The sequence below is a fragment of the Lagopus muta genome, chromosome 13 (genome assembly GCF_023343835.1).
Source record: "Lagopus muta isolate bLagMut1 chromosome 13, bLagMut1 primary, whole genome shotgun sequence".
Taxonomy (NCBI): domain Eukaryota; kingdom Metazoa; phylum Chordata; class Aves; order Galliformes; family Phasianidae; genus Lagopus; species Lagopus muta.
The window spans coordinates 11,669,673-11,692,271 of NC_064445.1; the positions used below are offsets into that span (position 1 = coordinate 11,669,673).

Here is a 22,599-nt window from a genome sequence, read left to right on the forward strand (position 1 = left end):
CTCCACATAGGATCTGTGAAACAGCAGTTTCTTCTCTTCCATTGGCTCAGTTGATAATTCATTTTTATTTAGCTATATCCTTGATAATTCACTCCTACTTAGCCATACCTATTCTTTATCTCTGTCCTATTCTCAGGATCTTGCCAAATCATTTTTCCAAGGGCTTTTTGACTGCTTTTCCAGATTTTAAACACAATGTTGCAGCACCATCCTTCAGCTTCTCCTAATACAACAGAACTGCTGTTGCCCATTCGGAGATCCAGCAGGAATAAAGCTACTGCCTTCATTCAAAGAGAAACACCATTCTTGCCATTCTTATACTATGTTTTGGATGGGAACACTAGAGGATGAGATCTAAATGCTGCAGAGGACTTTGCTTGATTCTTTCCTCTGAAGTAACCTCTGAACCATCAGACCCCACTGCACAAATGCCCACATAATGGCCAAGAGGATGCACACAAACAAACCCAAAATACACAGAAGTGACTATAGCATAATTCAGGAAGAGAGCAGGAGAAATCAAAAGCAGTGCCAAGTGCTCAGATGTGTCCTTGATCTGTACAGTTGCTCTGTATGCACAGCATTCCTGGGCTGCTGACCTCCAAAACCCCATGCACTGATCTCAGCCTCTCCCAGGCCATCAGAGCTGGATTTCCTTGCCAGCTTGCAGGGCTTCCAGCCCTCTTCCCATACAGGTGGGCTGTCAGGGATTGGGAGAGGGCTTTCCTGGTATATCTCCCCACTCTCTTCCAGTCCATGGGGAGTGTGCACTGCTTATCTGGATTGGAGAGCAGAATGTGACTCCCAGTTCTTTGGAGGAGAACAGCCAGCTGAGAGAGGGTGACCCGATGTCAACTTTGAGCTTCTGGAAGTGCTCACCCAGTTAAACTCTCACTGAAACAGAGGCAGGAACCCGCAGCGGTTACCCTTCCATCTTCCCGTGACCCTAATCCTCCTCTAATTACCCTCAGTACTCAGAAGCACTCCCTTCCCATCCCCTTGTGTGTCCCAGTGGCTTCCTGATCTCTCCAGCTGGCGCGGCAGTGCAAGCGAGCAGTGGAGCGTAGATCTGGGGACAGCTGAGTCTTGCTTGGGACAAAAGAAAAGAAACCAAACCCCGAGTACAGAGAAGTAGGAACAACCACAGGTACAAAGTAGGAGCAAGGAGAATAACGGGCAGCATTTATTTTCTCTCCCCCACCAGAAATGTATCCAGTGCACAAGACAGAGATAATCCCTAATCACTACTTTATTTTGCACTCAGTGAATTATTCCAGCAGCAACCAAGAGTGAAGTGGTTTGAATGCTGAATTCCCTCCTTTGGAAAAAATGTCTCTGTTTTTCCTTAACGTCTCTGTTCTGACAGTGTTGATGCTCTGATTCAAAATAGCTTTTTAATTTCTGAATCTTCCCGTGTTTTGTGATAAGATGTTGGAAAAAGAGTTTTAAAAGAGAAGAAAAAATCTGAACCAAGCAAATATTTAGTGAGCGGATACTTAAACCGTTTTTGTTTACGAAGTGTTTGTACTCCTGTTGTCACAAGGAGAGACTGTTGTTGGGATTGCATACGTATTGTTGATCCCAAAGCAAATAGAAAAAGCAGGGGGTATGTCCTGGCTCATCTGAGCAGGAGGGGTTTTATTGCATCCCCTGGAGTTGTGCCTGTGTGTTTCAGGAGTCATTTTTAATCGCTTAAGATTTTCTGCATGGCCCTATGAAGGTGAATTTCAGGGTCAGCAATAGAAAACTGTGGAATTTCTTCAGCTGCCAAAGTCAGGGCTTGTTTTCAGACTGCCACGTAAGTGGGGGCTCCTGATGTGCATTGCAAATGGCACTGAGAAGGGCAGCCCCACTGCAGGGCAGCTGGTGGGTGCTGCAGCACCAGGGTGCCAAGCCTGAGGAATCACTGTTGGCTTCGTACATGGAGTGACTGAGCAAAATCAGGAGGGAAGATTCTGATCTCACTGACTGTTGTAAATTAGAAGCAATCCCCAGTCCCTTTGAAATGTGTTCCTGTGTAATTTGTAGGAGTGTGATCTTGACCAGCAAATCCGCATTGGACTGTTGCCTTGTGTGACTCACTTTTTTGTTTTGGATTTCCAATGCATTGACCAACTTAGAGAGGTGCTGCCCTGCCTACATGGAATACTCTAGGGCCTTTTGTTCTTTTGGTTGTTAATGGTGTGGAATATGGTGCTTCTACCACCTCCTGCTGAGACCTTTCAGTGCCCGAGAGCTCTTGTGGTTATGAAGTGCTTCCTGATGCCTCTATTTCCCTTCACTTGGTGCCATCCCCTCCCTGGTGGTGCAGTGCCCTCAGGTCAGAGTAGGGATGTGTGAAGGCAGCAGGCAGTGCTGGCATGCAGTTAGCTGCATTGGGCTCGGAGCAGCGTGCCAGGTCTGACTGTGCCGGACTGAGCCTGTCCTGGGCTACAGCTCTCAAAGGTTAGCCAGCAATGTGTATACAATGGCACTCCAAAGAGAAGAGTTCTTCAAAGCCCATCATTTTTTCTACATCCTTGCAGCCCCAGTTTGGGCAGTGCTGCTTATACAGGTGCCTAAGAAGCAGGATGTGGTGGCAGGAGTGGCACTGCCTTCCTCTGTCTGCTCTGCTTGGGACCGCACAGCCTGCAGAGAGCACGCTGCCCTCCTCCAGCCTGTGCCAGCCCACCACGTGCTGCAGAGCTGCTGTGGCGATGGCATGGTGCAGGGCTGCTCCAGAGGGAGCTTAAAGAAAAGGTGGATAGTTATGTTTTACATTGTCAGACCATGGCAAGACAAAGGGGAATGGTTTAAAACTAAGAGGGGAGATGCAAGCTAGATGTGAGGAGGAAATTCTTTACTCAGGAGGCAATGAAGTCGTGGCAGTGCTGTCCAAGGCTGGGTGTCCCAGGCTTGGAGGTGCCCAAGGCCACATTGGATGGGACCTGGCAGCCTGAGCTGGTGGGGGCAGCCAGCCCACAGCAGGGGTTGGGACTGGATGCACTTTGAGGTTCCTTCCAACCCAACCATTCAGTGATTTACAACCTTGCCATTTGCTTGGGCTGCGTCTGCAGTGCCCGCTGCAGCCGTGAGTGCACCCTTGCTCACTGAGTGCCTGCCACAGCTGCCATGCTGATGGGAAGCAGATGTGTGCTTTGGCAAACTGTGGTGCTGCTCCCATCAGCCGGCTCTGCTTGGAGCAGGAAGCTGTGGCCAGTCTGCTTCCCATGGCTGCCATCCCTGGGAGGGATCAGCCGTCCCAAGGCAGCAGTGGGGTGTTTGGTGCAGAGCAGAGCCTTGCTCCCGGCCTCGATTAGCCTGAGCCTGCTATTTAAGCAGATTACTTTGGTTTATGCAGATTTCTAGATATTGCTACCCGAGATTCCCGTGGGTTGCCACTTTGGCAGATTGCTTGAGTATTAAATTTACATGAAGGGTAAAGGATGTGTAATTGCGAAATATAATGAAAACTGTCCTTTTAAATCTCTTCTCATTCTCAATATTTACTGGTGCTTTAAATCAAGACTCAGTGCCCTTAATTACGTAATACATAATAGTTGGCTCCGGCCTAATATTATGTTATTGAATCCAAGAATGACATGGAAAAAAAAAAGATGCATGCAACCAACATGCTATTTTCAAAGTGAGGACAGCCTGATGAGAAATCCTCCCAGGGAAAAATCACAACAGGGACTGAAACAGATCCTTCTGCTTTTTTCTTTTCCTCCTTTATTTTTTTTTTTCCCAGCAACAGAAGGTATCAAAAAAGGAGCCTGATGAAAAAGACAACATTTCTCTCGCTTTCCTTTTTTTCTGATCTTTCTGTAGCCCAGAGTGCTAATCAGCCTGTCAATCTCTAATTAAAGAACAGCAGTGTCAGGCAGAAGAGAGCACTGCTCACTGAATGTTAACTAGGAGAGGGGATTTAGTGCCCGGCAGTAACAGTGAGGAGCATTCATCCAGCAGCACTGCTTGTGTGACATCAGTAAAACCCTTTGGTTCCTCCTAGCTCCTTGTTGCAGGGTGATTGCCTATAGCACAGTGGTTACCTGTCTCAGAGTGGTCTCTATAGCACAGCTGGGGAGCTGGGGATTGCTGCCTTCCCATAGCAGCAGGAGCACTGACCTCTGCTCGGAAGCAGGATGAGCCCCAGGACATAGGCATCACTCTGCAGCGCTCAACAGAGCATGGGGCGTGCATCCAGCCTGCATCTGCTCCCCGCACATGCAGGAGTGCTGATGACTGCATGCAGAACAGGACCCCTCTTCCTTTCCTGCCCTCTGTTTGCAGCTGGATGCTCAGTTCCAACCAGGCTGGCCTGAGGCTTTTTATTACTGGCTGGGGCTGCTGCTCAGGGCTGTAGGGCTGGTCCCAAACTGTCTGAACTATGACATTTCCAAATGTGCTAACCCAGCACTGGAAATCATCCCCTTCCAGCCTGTAGACTGTATGTGAAAATTATTTTCACAGCATAGAAAATGCAATACAAATCCTATCATTTCGGATCTGATTTTTTTTTGTTTAATATTGCTTGCAGGGACTACACAGTTTGGATCTAGCTAATCAAGTAGAAGTGTTTACAGAGCCCTCTGTGTGTCCTCAGGCTTGAGATGCTACCACAGGAGTAAAAGACAAAGCTGCTCTTCTATTTTTAGCAGAGAGCCTCTCCTAGGCTTGCCCCCTCTCAGAAATGCTCCTATCCTTTTTGAATCTTTCAGATAAGTTCCCATTTAACCAGAGAAGCCCACACTTTCTGAAGCCCGTGCATTTCCTTCAGAGGAAGAACTGGCACATCCCAGGGTCTTGCTGCTTACCCAGGAGGTCCCACTGCTAGGGTCAGCCTGAAGGACCCCATATGCTGGGCAGGCTGCCCCAATGGGGCCCTCAATCAGCCAGCCACACAGCAAGATGGAGAGGGGGATGAGCACCTCACTGGGACCACCTGAAAGTCCCTGCTGCTGCATGATGCCTCAGTGACTTACTGAAGCTGTTGTCACAGGTCCCAGGGACTCAGTTGCTTCCAGTCAATGCTGGGAGGTTCATTACACGTTTACCTGCAGCCCAAAATCCTCACTGAAATGTGAGGGCTGGGGAGGGCTTCTGGTTGCTCTGGCACCCTCACTGTAAGTGGGACCAGAAAAGTGCGTGTGCCTGGGTGCCCCCAGAGCCCTTACAATCTGCTTGCTGAGATTTTGGGATGCTCTTGTCATAGTATTGGCTCTAGTTTGGCATCAGAGCCAGAACTGCACCGGTTTCAGAGCCAAAAAAAAAAAAAAGGAACGATCCTCTCCCACTTTCTCCCCCATCCCACTCCTTACCTTTGCGTTGAAGTCATCCTGCTCCCTTCTGTGGTGTTTGGAGCGAGGCACTGAGATGCCCACGGGGCAGGTGGTGGTGAATTCACCCATTTTTAATAAATAGATTTTAATTAACTTTTTAAAAAGTCCAGCTCATCCTAATTAGTGGAGGGTGACTGCATTTGTTCTCTCAGAGAGTGGGAGAGAATACGCTGTGTTTTCAAGACCATCTGCTCATGAATCCTTAAAAAAAAAAATGGGAGAGGAAAACAAGTGTTAGCCACAGGCTGAGACAGGGTGAGGGAATGCTGGCAGCTGGCCGGCCTGACGGGGTTTTGGGGCTGGGGAACTCTTAACAAGAATGCTTTAGGAGGGGGTGGTCATCACCTTAAAGTGTGGGGATGGGGGGAGGAGTGTTGGTAGCTCTGGGGTAGATGATGCAAGGAGCTGGGCTGGCGTCTTGAAGGGACTTAAGGGGCATCTCAATTGTGTTGGGATGCTTTTCCAAAGAGAGATCCTTGTGAAGATGGCTGTGGAGCCCAGGGGAGGTTGGAGTCCAGCTGGTGGACCCCAGCTTGGGGTTTTACTGGGGGTGCCCATGGGATGGGCACTGTGGTGAGAGCTGGGTCTGGGGGTGCAGTGTGGAAATGGGGCTGCCTGGAGTTCCCATTCTGCTGCTACTTTGCTCACTGCACTCTGAGCCACAATGACCATGCGTTGATTGTCCACACTTATTTGATTTCACAGAATCACAGAACTGTAGAATTTCCTTTCTTCCAGGATGATCCCCCACCTCCAGTTCTTGGCCTGAAGTCAGGCATGGCAGCCTTGAGAGCTGCAGAAAGACCAAAATCTTATTTAATTATTGTTTCTCTGCATCCTACAAAGAGAAGCATGTCCTGCTGGGAGCAGTGGTTCACATGGCCTCATTCTCTGTGCCCTCCAGGGAGACGATATCTTGGACCGCAGCTCAGAGCTGATCTACACGGGAGAGATGTCCTGGATTTACCAGCCCTACGGACGGAACCAGCAGCGTGTTTTCTTCCTCTTTGATCACCAGATGGTTCTCTGCAAGAAGGTAAGGACATCCAGGCAGTGAGCAGTGCTGCTAAGGACATGCTGGGAATGGGTTTCCAATCCAAAGTGGTTTTTAGGACAAGGTGGCCATTTGCTGTCTGTGCAGAAGAGGATATGGGTAGTGCTTCGTGCTACTGAATTACAGGGTGGTGAGTATAACGTGACAGAGGGATTTTTATGCTGGTAGCAAATTCAGCCTCCCCTTGTTCATTTCATGCCTTTTTCTCATATGCCCCTCGCTTTGGCTCATTGCCTCACTTCTGCTTTTGGGTTTTGGCTGCAGCATACGATCTGGGATTAGATAGCCCTAGAATTTCTTTACAAACTCTGAAGCCTGGCACTTGGGCAGGCAGCTCAATTACTGCATTAAAATGATGCTTGCTGCCTGAAGAACTGTCAGGAGGCAGCTCGGTGTGTAACAGGGTGTGCATGTGTCACTCAGAGAAATACATTTCAAGCCTCATCTTCATGTAGCTACTGTACTGGTTTATAGAGGACATCTCTGCCATGAAACCCACCATGAAGGTGAGAGAAAAGGAGTGAAGAACTAATGTGTTGTAGCACTGATAGCAACAGATGAGCTGTATTTTGGAGTATCAGGCACCAGCATCCCCACTCAATGGCCACAGTCCCACCCAGGTGATCTCAGCTCGTTACCATCACACCTGTTTGGAGAGAAATGACAGTGCTCACAGCTCTGGTCTCTGCCCTGATGGCAGCCCTCACATCGTGGCCATTTACATTGCAGCTCCACAGAGCACTGTGCAGAGGGAGTTCCCTGAGCTGGCTGCAGATACACCTGGGGCTGCATTCCTGGCACCTGGGGTGTGCTCAGTGAGCTGACAGACCTGCATGGCAAGCAGACCCTGGGGAGTGTCTGTGGCTGCAGGAAGCCGGGGATGGTGTGGGTGACTCCTGAGTCAATGCACTGCTGCCCAGTGCCATGCAGCTCTGCCCTGCGCCTTCGGTGGGTGGCAGTTTCTTCTCCTGAGTCATGGTTGACTGAGATTCTGCACTTCCCTCCACCCACTGTTGTTGTGCCTTGTACATCTCTCCTGTCTCTGTTACAAAAAAAAAAAGCAAAAATCAGAACAGCAACAATAACAAACTCAGAGAACCGTCAACGTGAGTCTGCAAATATGCAGCGGGGCTTAATTTTTTAATCTTGACCTCCTAAACTTTGGCTGTGACCCTGAATTTCCCATTCATAAGGCAGCATCCAGGCTGTGCTCTGGAGGGGTGTCAGGTCTTCCTCTGCTCCCAGGAGCACCAGATCTGGGATGTCTGCAGCCATCAGAATGAGCAGGGAGTGCTCCACATTTCTCAGCAGGCTGGGGGAGCTCAGGGTTGGGATCAGTATGCAAACAGCATTCCTGTGTCACTGTCCTCTTCCCTTACGTATGCCAGAGTTGCTTTGTGTTGTGCATGTGGCAGCATCATACAAGTGATGCATATGCAGGAAAGCAGCCAGCAGGTTGGAGCCAGCAGTGGAGCCAGCAGAGGCAGGTCTGGGGGTTCTCAGTTCCACGGCAAGTTCGGGCAGAAGGGCAGGGGCTGCAAACTTATCCACAAGCCCGACCTCAGGGTCACAAGGACCACTCCAGGCTGTGCTGTGTCCCCCTGTATCTGGTCTTCCAACTCCAAGCTGCAGGTTCTGTTTTCCAGAGTGATGGGGTGAGGGGAGAGGGGCTGACAGCTGGACTTCCCTATCCTGAACGTTGTTAAGAAGCATTGCTCAAGGACAGAATTCGGGGGAGTGTTAGCTCATGTTTGATTTTTAGTCTATGTCGTCCTGATCCTGTGTGGAGCTCTGCTGTTATGGATCACAGCCATCTGGCAATATGCCCTCCATGCCAGTGCCCATGGGTGAGATCCTGGAGCCTCATTAGTGAAGCAGCACTTACAGCAAGGTGCGGGCAGCCCAGGGGCTGTGTGGTGCTGGTGCTTCATCTGGAGTGGGCAGAGCCCCACAGTTCTGGGCCATCTGCAGCACAGTCTGGCACCAGGCACAGCAAGAGCATGTGAGTGGTACATAGCTCATGATGTGCTTTTGTGTTCCACTTGCACAAGCCCTCAGGGAACTGAATTTGCTTGAGTTCAGAAGGGCACAGTAAAAAGCTCAAGTTGCAGGTTTCTGGAAGATCTCAGAGTCCAGACTAGCCCAGAGCTGCTAGCTCCTCTGCCTTGTATGCAGGGCAATGGAGTCCTTACAGGCTTCCAAAGCAGCTGATGGAACAGTGCTCCTGGTCTTCCAGATACGAGTGGTGAGAAAATTCACAGCCAACCTGACCCGTGTTTGCTGACATTTGTGTCATCACTGAGTCTGATCAAAACTTTGTGGAGAATCCCAAGGAATCTCCCTCCTCAGAAAATCTTCTGCATATTGGCAGATGATGAGATTGTTTCTGTGTGGCGGAAAATGCTTGGTATCCACTTACTCTCTAAGCCAAGGGGTTGGTGGCACTGTTGGTGTCAGTGCTAGGAGCTCTGCTTCATTTTGGCTGCTGTGTGTGTTTCCTAAGGACAAGGCACACTTTCAAAAGCCATCCTTGTTTCCACTGCTCGTGCTGGATTGGGATTGTTCCACCAGCCATGTAGGCAGATGGCCTGGGAGGGTTTCAGCAGGACTCTGTCCTATGCTACCAAGAATTGCTGTTTTCTGCTGCTCCAATCTGGTGTAGCCTGTGCCTGAGCAATCCACTATTGGCTATGGCAGGATCTCCAGTATCCAGCTATCCACTTTCAGCAGCAGTTAACTGTATGGGAACTGCTGAATCACGGCCTGAACCTCTGATCACCTGAGGCAAGCAATGAGTCAGCCACAGGAGACAGGTGAAGGCAATTCACCTGTGCTGCTGGAAGGGGTGGAGCCTGGCTGCATCTCTCCCAGACCCTTTTAAGAGCTGGCTACTGGGGAAGGATCTCTACTGGAGATCCACTCCACTGGAGTTTCATAAGCGAGCCTAGGATACAGGTAAGCTTTCTGTCTATTTTCTTTTTGTTATTATAATCTGTTTTGCCTAACTCTCTTGTTTTATTTTGTAATTATAACATCTTAATATTTGTTGATTATACACTAACATACTTCCATACAAATTCCCCTCTGCTTTGAATTTGACTTGCTTTCTGAAGGCTTTGCAATCCTCCCCTTTCTGTTATTGGCTGAAAATGTGAAGTTGTGGCGTTGTTTTGAGCATCTGTCTGGGATGTTCCTAGAAGGGAGGCTAACTTTCAGGGTGGTTCTTCCCAAGCTCCTGGCAATCCCTGCCCTGTTTGATGCACCTGCAGATGATCAGCAGTACTACCAGCAGCCATCCAACAGACAGGAGCTCACTGATTGGCACTCACTGTGCTCAACAATCTGTTCCAAACATTTCAAAGTTTCAGCATCTGTCTGGACTTTCTGATCTGTGGGCACCCACAGCTCTCTGCAAGTTGGGGTTCCCCTCGCTACCTGTTGTTGCCGTACAGCAGAGGTGAGAAGGGTTGGGAACTGCCCTCAGGCAGGCTCCTCCTTCCTCACTTCCCCATCCCCGATATTTGTCCCAGGGCTTCTGCAGGGGAAGCTGGGACAAATGTGCATGTGGCTACTGAGGGATTACTTAGCCAATGCTTTGCATGTAAAGGAATAACCATTGATGCAGTCATTACCAGGACCATACTGAACTATAAGACTGGATTTATACAACTGCAGTGATGGCATGGGTCACATCTATGGGTAGAGCTTGGACCCATCCCTAGATACCAGCATGAGCTCTGCTGCCCCCAGGGCAACAGGTTCCAAACACCTTGAGGGGATCTTAGACAGAGACCTGATTTGTCAGAATAAGTAATTGTGAAAAGTTGCATTCAGGTGTGTCCAACAGATGTTATCTCTGCCATTGTAAGTATATTTAAGTCTGCCTTACAGTGGTTGCATGAGTTAGAGCAGCATGGAGATGCTGGTGACAGCCAGCTCCCAGATATGGCAACCATCTTGCAAGGCAACTTGTGTGGGGAAACGTTCAGAAATAAAATTGGTTTCTGAGCTTCACAGATTAATTTATCTGTCTCAGATTGCACTATCAGAGGCAGCACTGGTTACTTCCCAATGTCACCAGGAAATCATTCCTAGAAAGTGAGATTTCAGTCATTCATGTCTGGGCCTTACACTATTAATTACAATCGTATCTTGCTATGTGAGGGAATGCTCTAGGTAGTAGATGAGCATCTCCTTTTTTCTGTTTGGGGTGACAGTTTGGATATCCTCCAGGCTCCCGAGTGCTGTGGCATTAGGCTGGAAGGACAGTGGGAAGTGGAAAGGGTTCACAGTGCTCCTGCACCAGTGCTTTCTGTCCCCCATGATGGGGCTCCACATTGCGTCTTTTCTGGCAGCACTAAAAGATCACTGACTGCATGAAACACATTGAGCTTTCACTTGCACATTTTATGTGTCTCTTGCAATCAAGATGCAATGTAAACTCCAGCTTGTGGGTTATTGCTATTGCTGTCTTCCCTTGAGCTCCCGCAGCAAAGCAGGTTGGATGGGAAGCAAAATGAGAGCGGCTTAATAGCAGCAGCAATAGCCAGCCAGAAATAGCTCTGCTGTAGGAAATGGGGTAAATAAAATAATCCTGTCAAACTCCATTGCAGTTCAAGTTCCCAAATAGGAAGATAAAAGAGACATTTCTGAGCACTGTTGGTGGAAGGAGGCCTAGTTCTGTATCGCTGCTGCTAAGACACAGAGGTAATCTTCACACCACGACCATGGCCTGGCTATTGTTGCAGCCCAGTAGTGCTCACAGGGCTATCTGAAAACCTTGTTTGCAAACACAGCGCCACGTGGGGATGATTCTTGTGACTTCAAGTGGCTTTTCACTCACAAGGCACAGTTCGAGTCTTGCAGCACCTCCCAGCCTTGCTCTGTCCATCCCAGCAATACAGATCCCACAGAATGACATACATTGGGCCCAGGTCTGCCTGCGGCAGGGTCAGCTGTCTTGCCCTCTGCTGAGCAGTGGGGAGCAACGTGGCAGCGTGTTGCACTCAGAGGCGTTCTGCAGTCTGAGGTAATGGCATTGCACAGGATGAGCACAAAGGACAGTGCTGCTGCTCTGGCACTGCGGTGCAGGCTTGGGGGACTACTGGGATGCAGGGGATGGGCAAAGAGCAGCAGGTCAGCCAGGAGCAGACATCTCCGCCAGGGGCAGGAGAAGGCTCCAGGCTGTTGTGCCAGTGTAATGGTGAAATCCAGAAAGGGCTGAATTTAGAGGCTCTTTCACAGTCTGTGATTTCCATTCTCAACAGGGAATGGTTTAGTCTACTGATGTAACTGTATAGAAATGCAAGATGCTGTACAGCATTCTCTGTGCCCTATTTGTCATTCTTGGAATTGCGGTGGGTGTAAATCTGGCTCAACAGCTGATAATGCAACCCTGCTGCAGCGGTGTCCTGTCAGCAGCATGGCTCTACAGCCCTGGGAACAAAGCGGACGAGACAGGGATGTGTCTGCAGAAGGGCTTCCCATCCCTTCCTGCTATGAGTGCCTTGGAAAGGCACTCGCCTCGCTGCTTTGCAACCAGCATGACTGGGCTTGAGCTGGAGCAAGGCATGAAAATGCCACTGATGTTCCACTAAATACACTGAGCAAAAATAGCATCTCCACATAAATGCTTTCGGCTCCAGTCCTCCCCCACTCAGAGCCCACACTGCAGCTTCATGGAGCTGGCAAGGATGAATCAAGCATCTATAACCAAACTCAAGAGACAGACATTGCTGAATAATTTGGCAGGAATCTGCCGACCTCCCCAGCACAGCTGTCTTTGTGCAGGAAGTTACATAAACCCAAACTCAAGAGGTTGCAGGCTCCCATCTTCACATGGCAGCCCCTGGGGCAACTATAACTGGTCCCATTCTAGGCAGCATACAGGGCTCTAACATCACCCTCTGTCCTTTTGAGCCCCTGCTGGTTCAGCTCAAAGCACGGTGCCTGATGGGATGGTAGCAGTGATTACAGCTGCTGGCATCCAACCGCTCAGCAGGACTTTATTTTCTGATATCAAGAATGTTTAGGGCAAAAACCTTAAAAAGGTCTCATTGAGTTTGGGCAGAGCAGAGGCCCAGTTCTGCAGCAGACTGTGCAGTGCGGTGAGAATGGTGCATGACTGTCCCAGCCTAAAAAACAGCCTGCAGTGGGGCTGGGTTAAAGGAATGAATGTAACTGAAAGCTGTGTCCTTAGTGTTCCTGACAAGCGGGCCGTGCTGCTTTCTTCAAAGGGTCGCTTTAAGGTAAATTAGATTTTAAAAATGTAGGCACTGAGTCTTTTTTTGAAAAGCCAAAGAACGTTGAAAGCCCTTATGACTAAAGATACCCAAAGACATGGCGAAGTGGCAGCATGCCATCCGCTCATTGCTCACGGCAGGCTGGGCAGAACGGAGATGGAGAGCAGGCAGGCAGGAAAACCAGGGCAAATTTCAGGAGGAAACGGAAAAACCCTGCTCCCTCCCTCTGCAGATGCACATCCCTGTTCTGCTCTGCACCCCCTGCCCAGGCCAATGACAGCTCACTGCACAGGAGGCTCAGACCCATAGCCAAGTTGAAAACGCAGCCCAGCCTTTTCCAGACTGGTGTCTGGGTGTTGGCATAATGGACCCCGTTTTACTCTGTCGTAAATTTCAGCGTCAACTCTTCACTATTTATCGACTTTTTCAACCCCAGCACTTCACCAAGCTGCAAAGTTTCGTGCTCAGCAGGGCCTCTTCCTTCAGCCTCATCCCTGCATCCCCGTTCCCTTGTGATTCCTGAAGATCCCATCAGCTTCTGGGCAAGGACAGTCTGTGTGATTGCTGCTTGTTACGCTGCTGCCTCACTGCCTCATCCTTGTTGGATTCCACTGCTGGCTGTTTGGGGTAAGCCCTGGCTGTGCCCTCTCTTACATGTACACAGCACAGTGTGCACAGCATTCCAGCCCTGGGAGCAGGTGCAAGTGCTGCTGTTCATTCTTATCAGACTTTGGGCTGGTAGATAATGGTCATCAGGGGCTTTGGGTTGGTAAAGAAATGCCATCGAGGGTTTCCAGTGTGTGTCTTTCAAAGATTACTTATTTGCAGCTCCCAGTTGCCCTGTAAAATATGAAGATAGCATTATTCCATTAGAGTACTAGGGATAAAATCTGCCGTGAGCCCCAGGCACCCAAAGTGCCATCAGAACATGCAGGGGTTTGTAACCAGGGAACAACGACCTGCAAATGCAATGAGAAACTTGTAGCAGATTATTCTGGGGTTGGCATCTTCTATGTTGTCAGTTGATAAAGGGGTCTAATGACTCATGGCTGGAAATGGCTCTTGCTCTACAGATGATTTGTTTTACGCATGAGAAGTAGAGTGTGACCTAGCATAGAGTGAACTTGAAAAAATGGACCATCCTCAAATCATAATGTGTCTTAGGACCTTGCAGTCCCTCCTGGCATGCCACCCACCATTATCCATCTATCTCTGTGTATTTCCTGTATGCTCATATAGAGAAGCTTCTGGAAGGCACAAAAGTGGCTACATGCCGAGGTGCAGGAACCCGTTGCTCGGACACATACTGGGCCAGGTCCTCTCCAGAGGCTGCCTGGGGAGCAGCTGGGGATCTGTCCTGTTCCCCAGCACCTACAAGTCAGTCTGTGCTGTCCTTTGTTGCAGGAAGCATTGGTTGCTGAGAGTTGCCTGCTGCAGTAAATCCCAAAAGCACAACTCCTCTGTGTCCCTCCAGCTCCCATTAGACCTTACCTAGTCTCAAGCACCAAGCTGGGACCGTCAGGGGAGGCAGCACAGGACCTTTGCACCAGAAAGGAGCTCACTTATTCCTGATCCCTTTCTGAGTTCTTTAGAGGCAGAACTCACCCCAGACCTTGCCCTCCACGTGTGTGAAAGATACAGTTGTGCCCTTTTCTGCCAGAGACAACAGCCCTAAGCAAGGAAATGCAGGCATCCGATGCGAACAGTGCTCAGCTGTGCCCCATGATGGAGGAGGAAATTTCTTCCTGCTTTATTTCTTAAATAGCTTCTAAATCTGAAGCCATTTTGCAGGCAGATTGCCCTCCCTGTGATTAATATTCTCTTTGCTCTGCAGCAGCAGGGCGCTCCTGCAGGGCACTGCACAACTCCTGCACGCAGAGGCAGCGCCTGCCCGCGTGGCTGTGGGTCCTCGCAGCAGGAAAACGTGATGGATTAGAGCTAGCGAGCAGGAGGAGGAAGCAGCACTGCAGTAAGAGTTATCGAACAGTCAGATTTACAGGTGCAGTTCTTTATCCACATGGCTGTATCTGGAGTAATAACTTGGGGGTAGGTGTGTAATTCTTTGTGGAAGGCACATTATAGCTTCCAATTTTCCCGTTGAAGACCAGCCTTGGTTTCCTGATGACAGGCACTAGTCAGATATTTTTCCTTCATGCCCAGCTAGGTGCCTCCCCACCTTGGGGAGAGAACAGCAAGCAGGGTGGGCTCCAGTCCAGGTGGGAGCAGGAGAACGGGGCCCAAGCAGGTCCTCCCCTGGAGCACTGCAAAGCTCTGAGAACACAAACACAGAGAGCAGAGCCGTGGAAGGTTTACGTAACATGTCACAACTTTGTTTTGTGCTCCCATCAAATATGTATTTTTTTGCTTCATCTTTTCCTTGTAGATTCTTAGTACGTATTATGTGAACAGACTGCAGAGCATTTTATTCAGAAGAGTTTAATTAACCTCAGCTAGCGAAAAGAAAAAGAATGTACAGAAGCTGTAGGGTAAAAAAAGATCGTATTTAGAAAAAATAAGTGCAAATGACCTAAATGCATCAATTTTCTTAAGAGCCACACCATGCAGTCTGGATGCAGTCTGCAGAGACTGCGGGTCTGTGTCACTGCTCCTTGTGTTCGCTCTCCCAGCCGGTGCCTTGGGGCTTCCCTCACACTGCCCCTCAAGTCCGTAATGATCCTACCTGCTCTCATCCCTTTTCTTCTCCATCTGTTGCCTTTCTCTTAGGCACATCAAAACGCAGAGCTGTCAGGACCCCAGGAGATTAGCTATTCCCTTGTAGGATTAAGAGCACTCAGATCTTCTCTGACAGATGTTTATCTAACCCTATTTTTGAAAATCTCCAAGGAATGCTGTCTCAAGACTTCTGTATTTTGTCTGTTTTAGTGCTTAGCTACTCTTACAGCTGGAAAGATCTTTTTCCACGTATCTGATCTTATTCCCCTTTATAGTAAATTAAGTCAAACCACAATCAAAATGGAGAATAATTGATCTCTTCAAAGAATTTTTCATGTTTTTGGAACAGTCATAGCACATTCCTTTTCGTTTACGTTCTTTCTGGATTAACAGCTCTATTTCTTTGGCTTTTACCAATGATCAAGATTTCAGATTTTTTTTTTGTCTTTTTACATTTTCTTACACTTATTTAACTCTTCGGGTCTTTTTTCAGTGTGACATTAAAAATTGGGCAGTGTAAAGCGACTGGTCTTCATGCTGGCTCACCTGTAGTCAGGATGCAAGATAATACTACACTGATATAGCAGCATGTAAACAGAACCAATGTCTGTAGTTCAGTAATTTCCTCTTGACTGTCTCATGTGGTTTCCACGGAGTGATCAGGAGTAGCACTGTCCCAGCTGCAGTTTCTGCCATCTCCTACGCCTGAGCTCCTTTCACCAGTGCAGCTACCTCCATCGCTGATAAATCTCCATCTGTGTGCACCTATTTGCTTTGTCCCTCTGACATGTAGTACTTAGCAGCCCATTTAAGCAATCCGTTTTCATCTTCCACCACACATCTGTTTTCCTTTGTGTGTGCTTGTTTGGTTCAGCTTAAGTGCTTGAAGAAAGGAAAGACACAGTGTGCAGAGCAACAGGGCTCATTTCTCTATCCTGCCTCCTGTCTGCTTCTGCCACAAACCACACAAAGCAGTGCTGCTCTCATATCCTGTTTTTGTCCCAGATTTTGATTTTTCTTGTCCACATGCAGAAGAAGTTCCTTAAAACGGGGCTTTGGCCTCATTTGCCAGTTACATAGCTCAGATGAACTCCTAAATTTTGTTGGAACCATTTGCATTGTCATCCAAGTGCATTTGAAGACACCAGTGCTTGGCAAGGAGTTAAGCAATACCTGTTTTTTCTTTAAGAGCTGTAAGAACATATGTGATAGAATACCTGTGGCTCAAGAAATTATTATTGTTCTGATACTACAGATGTTAAAATTTAGTCAGTTAGTAAATAATATCAGTTTATTGAGTGTAGGCACAAAGAGCGGAAAAGGAGTAGTAGCAGATAGCTAAGCCATCTCGGATGATGGTACCCAGGTACAGGTATCAATCTGCTCTATGGACTGAGCTTTCCCAAAGCCAGATGTAACGAGCCATATGCACACAGTGCTATGGGTGCTGGAGTCTGCAGCCAGTGGGTGGGAATGGTGCTTCCTTTATGGAAGCAGGAAAGGAGTGCTCCATCAGCACAGAACGGTGATTGCCTCTCAGGGTTGGCTCTGAGCTCCCTCCTGGACTTCTGCATGGCTTTGTCCTCTCTGTGCATCCTCTCCTCAGGGCCTCCCCCCAGGGCCGTTTCTCCAGCAGCAGATTGGTGCCAGGCTGAGCTCTGGGGAGGCTGATGGAAGATGATTCATTTCTTCTTGTTATCAAAAAGCTTCTTCTTGAAATGAAAGTAAAAGCGGCAGGCAGGAGCTCTGTGCTTGTTGTCTTTTCCTGATTCCCAATGCGCTTATTTAATGCTCAAGGACAAAGCTGCAGCGTTCCTTCTTTGTGTGTTTCCCTCAAACGCTCTTGATAGCTGAGCTTGTTATTTCCTGCTATTGCATTTTCCCCAGCAATAATCTTCTGAAAGCACTTGTGCGATTCCATTATCTCCTTATTGCTCCTCCAATAACTCCTAGGCAACACCGCTACCTTTGTGCCCAATGCTCAGCAGCACCTGCAGCCCCCAGAGCACCGCAGCAGCGACTGTTTGGCTGCAGCCTGGGGAGGGGAAGGCACGGAGCCGCTCAGCCAGACGCCCTCTGGAAGCATAGCACCTCTATAATGCTGTTAGAGCACTCACTCAGCTATTAAAGGGAGCTCATCGTGTTTGCTAAACAAAAAAAATGAGGGAAAAAGCACACCGCGTTCAGTACGTATGTGCCCGCAAAAAGGTAATGCACAGAGTGGTATTTTCAGCACCAGGCGAACAGGACGCTTGTGATTATTTATTTTCATAATATTTTCATGAGCAGCTCTCTGCTTAGTCATGAATATTGCACAGAAAGTACGTTTGATCCTACTTCACCTGCCTCACAAGGACAGCCTGCTTTCTTCTGGAAGTTTTCTGCAACAGTGGGTTGGCAGATTCAGTCAAGAAGAATACCTGTGGGTAGCACTCATTTAAGGAGCATATCTTTGTTTTTTTTTCCAGTGAGGTTTGTTGTCAAGTTCTTTGAGAATGTGAAGATGAATGCTATTTCTAAGAATCAGTTCGAAGCTAAAATGTAAACCAGTGCACAGTATTGATTTAATTGAACAAATTTAGTGATGCTTCTCAGCATTTAGGTGGGGGCTAAGAAGCAATTTGCCAAATCAGGGCAATGTAGAAAAGTTTTACAGTTTGCATGTTCAGCCTGAAATCTCCTTATGTTTAGGACAGCATCGTTGCTCAAAGCTTTCATCCAGGAAGGAGGCATTTGTGCAGTATGTTAGTTAACAGGTATTTTTTTCCCCTACAGAGCATTGCAGAGGAGGGGGGCAGATTTTAAAGACTCCAACCTCCTGGGCAGTGCCCTGTCTCATGGTAGCCAACCCTATCTGGCACATCCATGAATATGTTGAAAAACTGACACACAGCTTATTTTTTGAGATGAATGATTCGTTTAAAACAACTCCTATTGCTTACCTTCATTAAAAAAAAAAAACCCTCACTCCTAAAGCTTACTTGAGTAAATAAGTGCTGTATATTGATTTTCTTCCTCTCCAATGAGCCCTTTGACATAACATTTATCTTTAGGCACTTTCAAAAACCAAAAAATATTTAAATAGATTAACTTAATATACCCAAACACTGGGTATTTACAGTGGGTAGAGGAAGACAATCTTGATGGTATGTTTCTGAATTTGTGTTTTTAGATACCTGTATGTCTTTTAAATTGAAACATTCTCTCTGGTCATGACTTTTTGTAATTAATACTCTGCTTTCTAGTAGTCATATTTTGTTATCTGTTCCATGAAAGAGGCCAATGCTCCTGTAACACCAGTGTAAATCAGGAATAGTTACATGAAAGGCAGCACCAAATGTGAAGGGCAGGACCAAAAGAAGTACAAAGAGGGAAGGGGGGAAAACAGGCAGGTGTCTGACTTTCACTGTGGTTAATCATCACAATTTCACATCAGTGATGGAGAAGTTGACACAGTACTCTCAAAACATTGCTTTTAGTGCTATGTCTGCTGCATCTGCCGTTTCCCTGCTGCTGTGACCACGCAGCTGTGCCGGTGCAATAGCAGAAGGCTATTGCTGTTTTCTCCCTTCCTGATGGAGAGAAGTGAGCTGTTGCTGAAAAACAAGGGGGTGGGAATGATCAGTGTAGAAAGCAAGTGAAGATGAGGAGGTTTGGTCATAAAGATTATTATGAATATCAAGAAAGGGAAAAGCAAAGATTTAAGCTGGCTCAAGAGGTTAAACCCAGATTATAGTGGGATAGAGTTTAAGAGTTCTTTGAATGGAAAACCGAGGGGATTTTTCTCACCAATGAATTGTGTAACAGTGGGAAATGGGTGCCAGGGGTAAGAGGCACAGACCCGTTTGCCCTGATAACAAGAGCAGGTCTGGAAAAGTGAGACCCAGCTCTGCAGTGCCAAGTGGGCACAAGCTGATTTCACAAGTTTTCTCTCTCTCTACAGCCCTTTTTTTTTGCAGTGCAGGAATCCCATCAGGCTCCTATCATGTGGAGCAGGAGAAATACATTATGCTCAGTAAGAAGGTACTAAACTCGTGGGAGATGATGGAAGGGCTCTGTCTGCTCAAAGGTGGTTTTTCATTCCTGCAAGCAAAATTTCGCAGCATGAGGATTTGTATTTTGTTCTGTTTTTTTTCTGTGTTTCCCCTATTCATTCAGTCAGCAACAAATACATTCTCAGCAGACAAGGTTGGAAGACTCTGACTGTTTCACCATTGCTTCTTTCTTTTCCTCAGCCCTCCTGTGAATTCCCTGCTGAGCTCAGGCTCTGTAAGTACCTTACGATCAGCCCATCTCTCCTTTTGTCTCCGCAGGACCTGATACGAAGAGATATTCTGTATTACAAAGGTCGCATAGACATGGATAAATATGAAGTGGTAGATATAGAAGATGGGAGAGATGATGACTTCAATGTCAGCATGAAGAATGCCTTCAAACTTCATAACAAGGAGACTGAGGAAATGCACTTATTCTTTGCCAAGAAACTGGAGGAGAAGTTGCGATGGCTCAGAGCTTTCAGAGAAGAAAGGAAGATGGTAAAAGAAGATGAAAAGATAGGTGAGGAATATGAAATGGATCTGAAAGGAGGTTGTTGGTAATGCTTCATTTAGCCCCAAATGTTGGAGAAGCCCACATTGTTTTTAATTGTAGCATTACAGTTAAACCTTGTTCAGATGTCCTAGACTGCTCTTGTTGCCATGAAGTAGATCTCTTTCCAGTTTCAGTTTTTGGCCCTCAGTGAGCAAATTCTGCCCAGAGCTTCAAGCCTGGACCTCCAGGGGTTTGTGTGAAACAGAACTCTTGGGTCTCCTGACCCAGTCTCCTGGCTGCCTCCTTTCTGCCCTGGCTGTGCACGTCCTGTGCAGGGTAGGGAGGGGCCGAGTTGGCGATCAATCAGCCATGCCCTTCCCTCAGCATCGGCCCAGAAACTGACTGCAACGAGCGTCAGTTCAGGCTCAGTTTGTGTTGCTCAGCTGTGAAGTACTGGGCGAATTTACAATCCTGTTTATGATAACAATAATAATAATGGATCTAATCTTAATCTCCCTTGTGCAGGGTCTGTATGGAAAGTATAAGCAGGCCTGTCCTTTTAAGGCAGATTTGTCTTCCATTGAAACACCTTCCCGTACACACAGCCTGCTGGGTGATGCTTTGCCACCTAGGGAGCTCTGTGTTTGCCAAACTGTGCAGAAAATCCCCCCCTCCCCAAAAGAAAGAGAGGCTTTGTAAGCAACTTCTGAATTGTATTTGCCGTGTTCCCTTTTTCAGGCTTTGAAATTTCTGAAAATCAAAAGCGGCAAGCGGCAATGACAGTAAAGAAAGTCAGTAAGCAAAAAGGTAACCGGCAACACGCACTGTGCCTGGTGATGTGAGGGTGGAGCGGGCTGGGCTGAATCCTGCTGGGCTAGGATCCAGTGTCTCCCTTGAATTTCCCTCTCCCCTTTCTCTTTTTTATAAAATACCGTTTGTGCTTTGTATCCTTTCTTAATGTATCTGTGGGCCAAATTAATCTCTGGTCTCATGTGGCAGAAGCCAGTGGAATTTCACCAGAGATGAATTTGATCTCGTTATCTCCAGTCTGGTGTCCAGAAGCTGTCCCTGGGGGCAGAAAACTTTCTTGATTGTTTATCTCAGGCTGAGATGGGAGAGAGTGCGAAGACGTGTAGGTTGTTTTGCTAATTCCCAAAGTGTGTCCCATTAGAAAAAGATGGCTAAAATATTGGACATGATGAGAGACCTTCCCCTTCCCTGCTTTTGGGAAGGGGACACTTATGATTCTTGGGGCTGCCTGTAACTTTTAAAGGACAGCACAGTAGCATCAGTTCTAGGAAGGAATGTATCTTGGTAAAGATGTTATATATCTCTAATGTCAGGTTCATTTTCCAACCCAGGCAGACTACAGCCAACTAATAAATGCCATGCTATACACTAAACGGAGTCTCAACTGGTGAAACAGCTGTTGTTAATTATCTCTCGCAATAACTCTTGCAGCTCCAGGTTTTGAAGTAGTAAATACAGAGGGAAAGGAAGAGATGTAATTTTTCAGGTTTTCCAAGGCTTCACAAAGTCACAGGCATGTTAATTAGTTACTGAAGTACCTCAGTGCAACCAGGACTATAAAAAGGTTTTCAGAGAATTCATAGTTTCTTGGCTATAGTGAGTCCCAGGCAGATTCTCAACAGGTTTTGGGTTGTTTTTTTGTTTTGTTTTTTTCTTTGCAGAAGTTGAAAGAGCTCTTTGTTTTCTGCCTCACCTGTTTGTTGTCTACTGGCTTTGCTGGTCCAGTAGTGGTTCGCTAGGCCAAGTGTAACTGCCATGGTTTGCTGTGTCTCTCCATTGTCATTAGTCTTCTCCTCTCTATTAACTTCCTATGTTGTGTGCTGAGTTGTTCTCTAAAAGCTCTCCTGGCCAGATTTCCTAAGCTCCAAATATGCACACACACACAGGCAGGGACATGCATATGTCAGTGTCCATGTGGTTCTGGCAGCCGCGGACACCAGCACGAGCACAGGTTGGCACATCCACCCCCCACCAGGGAGCAGCCATAGAAATTCAGGCAACTGGAAAACTGGAGAATCTGACTTGCATGATGGCCATGGCAAAAAACAGTTTTAATTATTCACTGTTCAATTAAATTATTAATTAATTATTAATTAATAATTTTACTGTTTAGTCATTAAGTACGTGACACGGTTCAAAGGTGCCTGAGCATGCCTACAGTACACCTAATTAAATCCCTATACTTGCACTTTGACAAGCATAATAAGCCTAACTGTACAGTACCAATTTCTCATTCAGCATTTGCTCTCGTTTCCTCTCTTTCTCTCTCTTTCTCTCAGATGAAAAGTGGGGGGGTATTAAACTAGGCTTCTCTGATAAAAATTAATTAGCTTGTAAAACACTAGTCAGCATTTCTTTTACGCAGGACAAGCTTATGCTATAACACTGGGAGTTCTTTTCATGAGATGAAGTCCTTGAGATGGACAGAAGCAGTCAGACCTCAGGTGCCCAGTTAGGCAAAGTCTGGCTCTTTTACTGAAAATAACAGCCAGTAGAACCATGAAATTAGTAGCTCTGTTTCTTTTGTCCTACATTGTGATAATTGTAGTCCAGCCTCAAATTACATAAGTTATTTACCTGCACTGAATGCTTGGCTGAAAACTCTTGGTTTTCTTACTCTGTTTTGCCCAAGACCCAAAGGCACAGGGCTGCTGCAACAGGGAGCTGGTGAAGTTGCTCAGTAAGAGAGAGGTAGGAGGGCATTCCTGGGAGTTGGCTTTCTGTGACTGATGGTTGAACCTTTCCACAT

At 47.3% G+C, this 22,599-nt stretch overlaps 1 protein-coding gene across 12 annotated transcripts in view; it reads left to right on the plus strand.

Moving 5' to 3' along the window:
- Positions 1 to 22,599, plus strand: part of ARHGEF9 (Cdc42 guanine nucleotide exchange factor 9) — a 193,271-nt gene that overhangs the window by 152,233 nt on the left and 18,439 nt on the right. For all 12 annotated transcript variants that reach the window (XM_048959999.1, XM_048960003.1, XM_048960001.1 and 9 more), the window contains 3 exons: positions 6,226 to 6,357; positions 19,604 to 19,847; positions 20,559 to 20,627. In XM_048959999.1, coding sequence (XP_048815956.1) covers positions 6,226 to 6,357; positions 19,604 to 19,847; positions 20,559 to 20,627 — 445 coding nt within the window. The remainder of the gene's footprint in view (positions 1 to 6,225; positions 6,358 to 19,603; positions 19,848 to 20,558; positions 20,628 to 22,599) is intronic.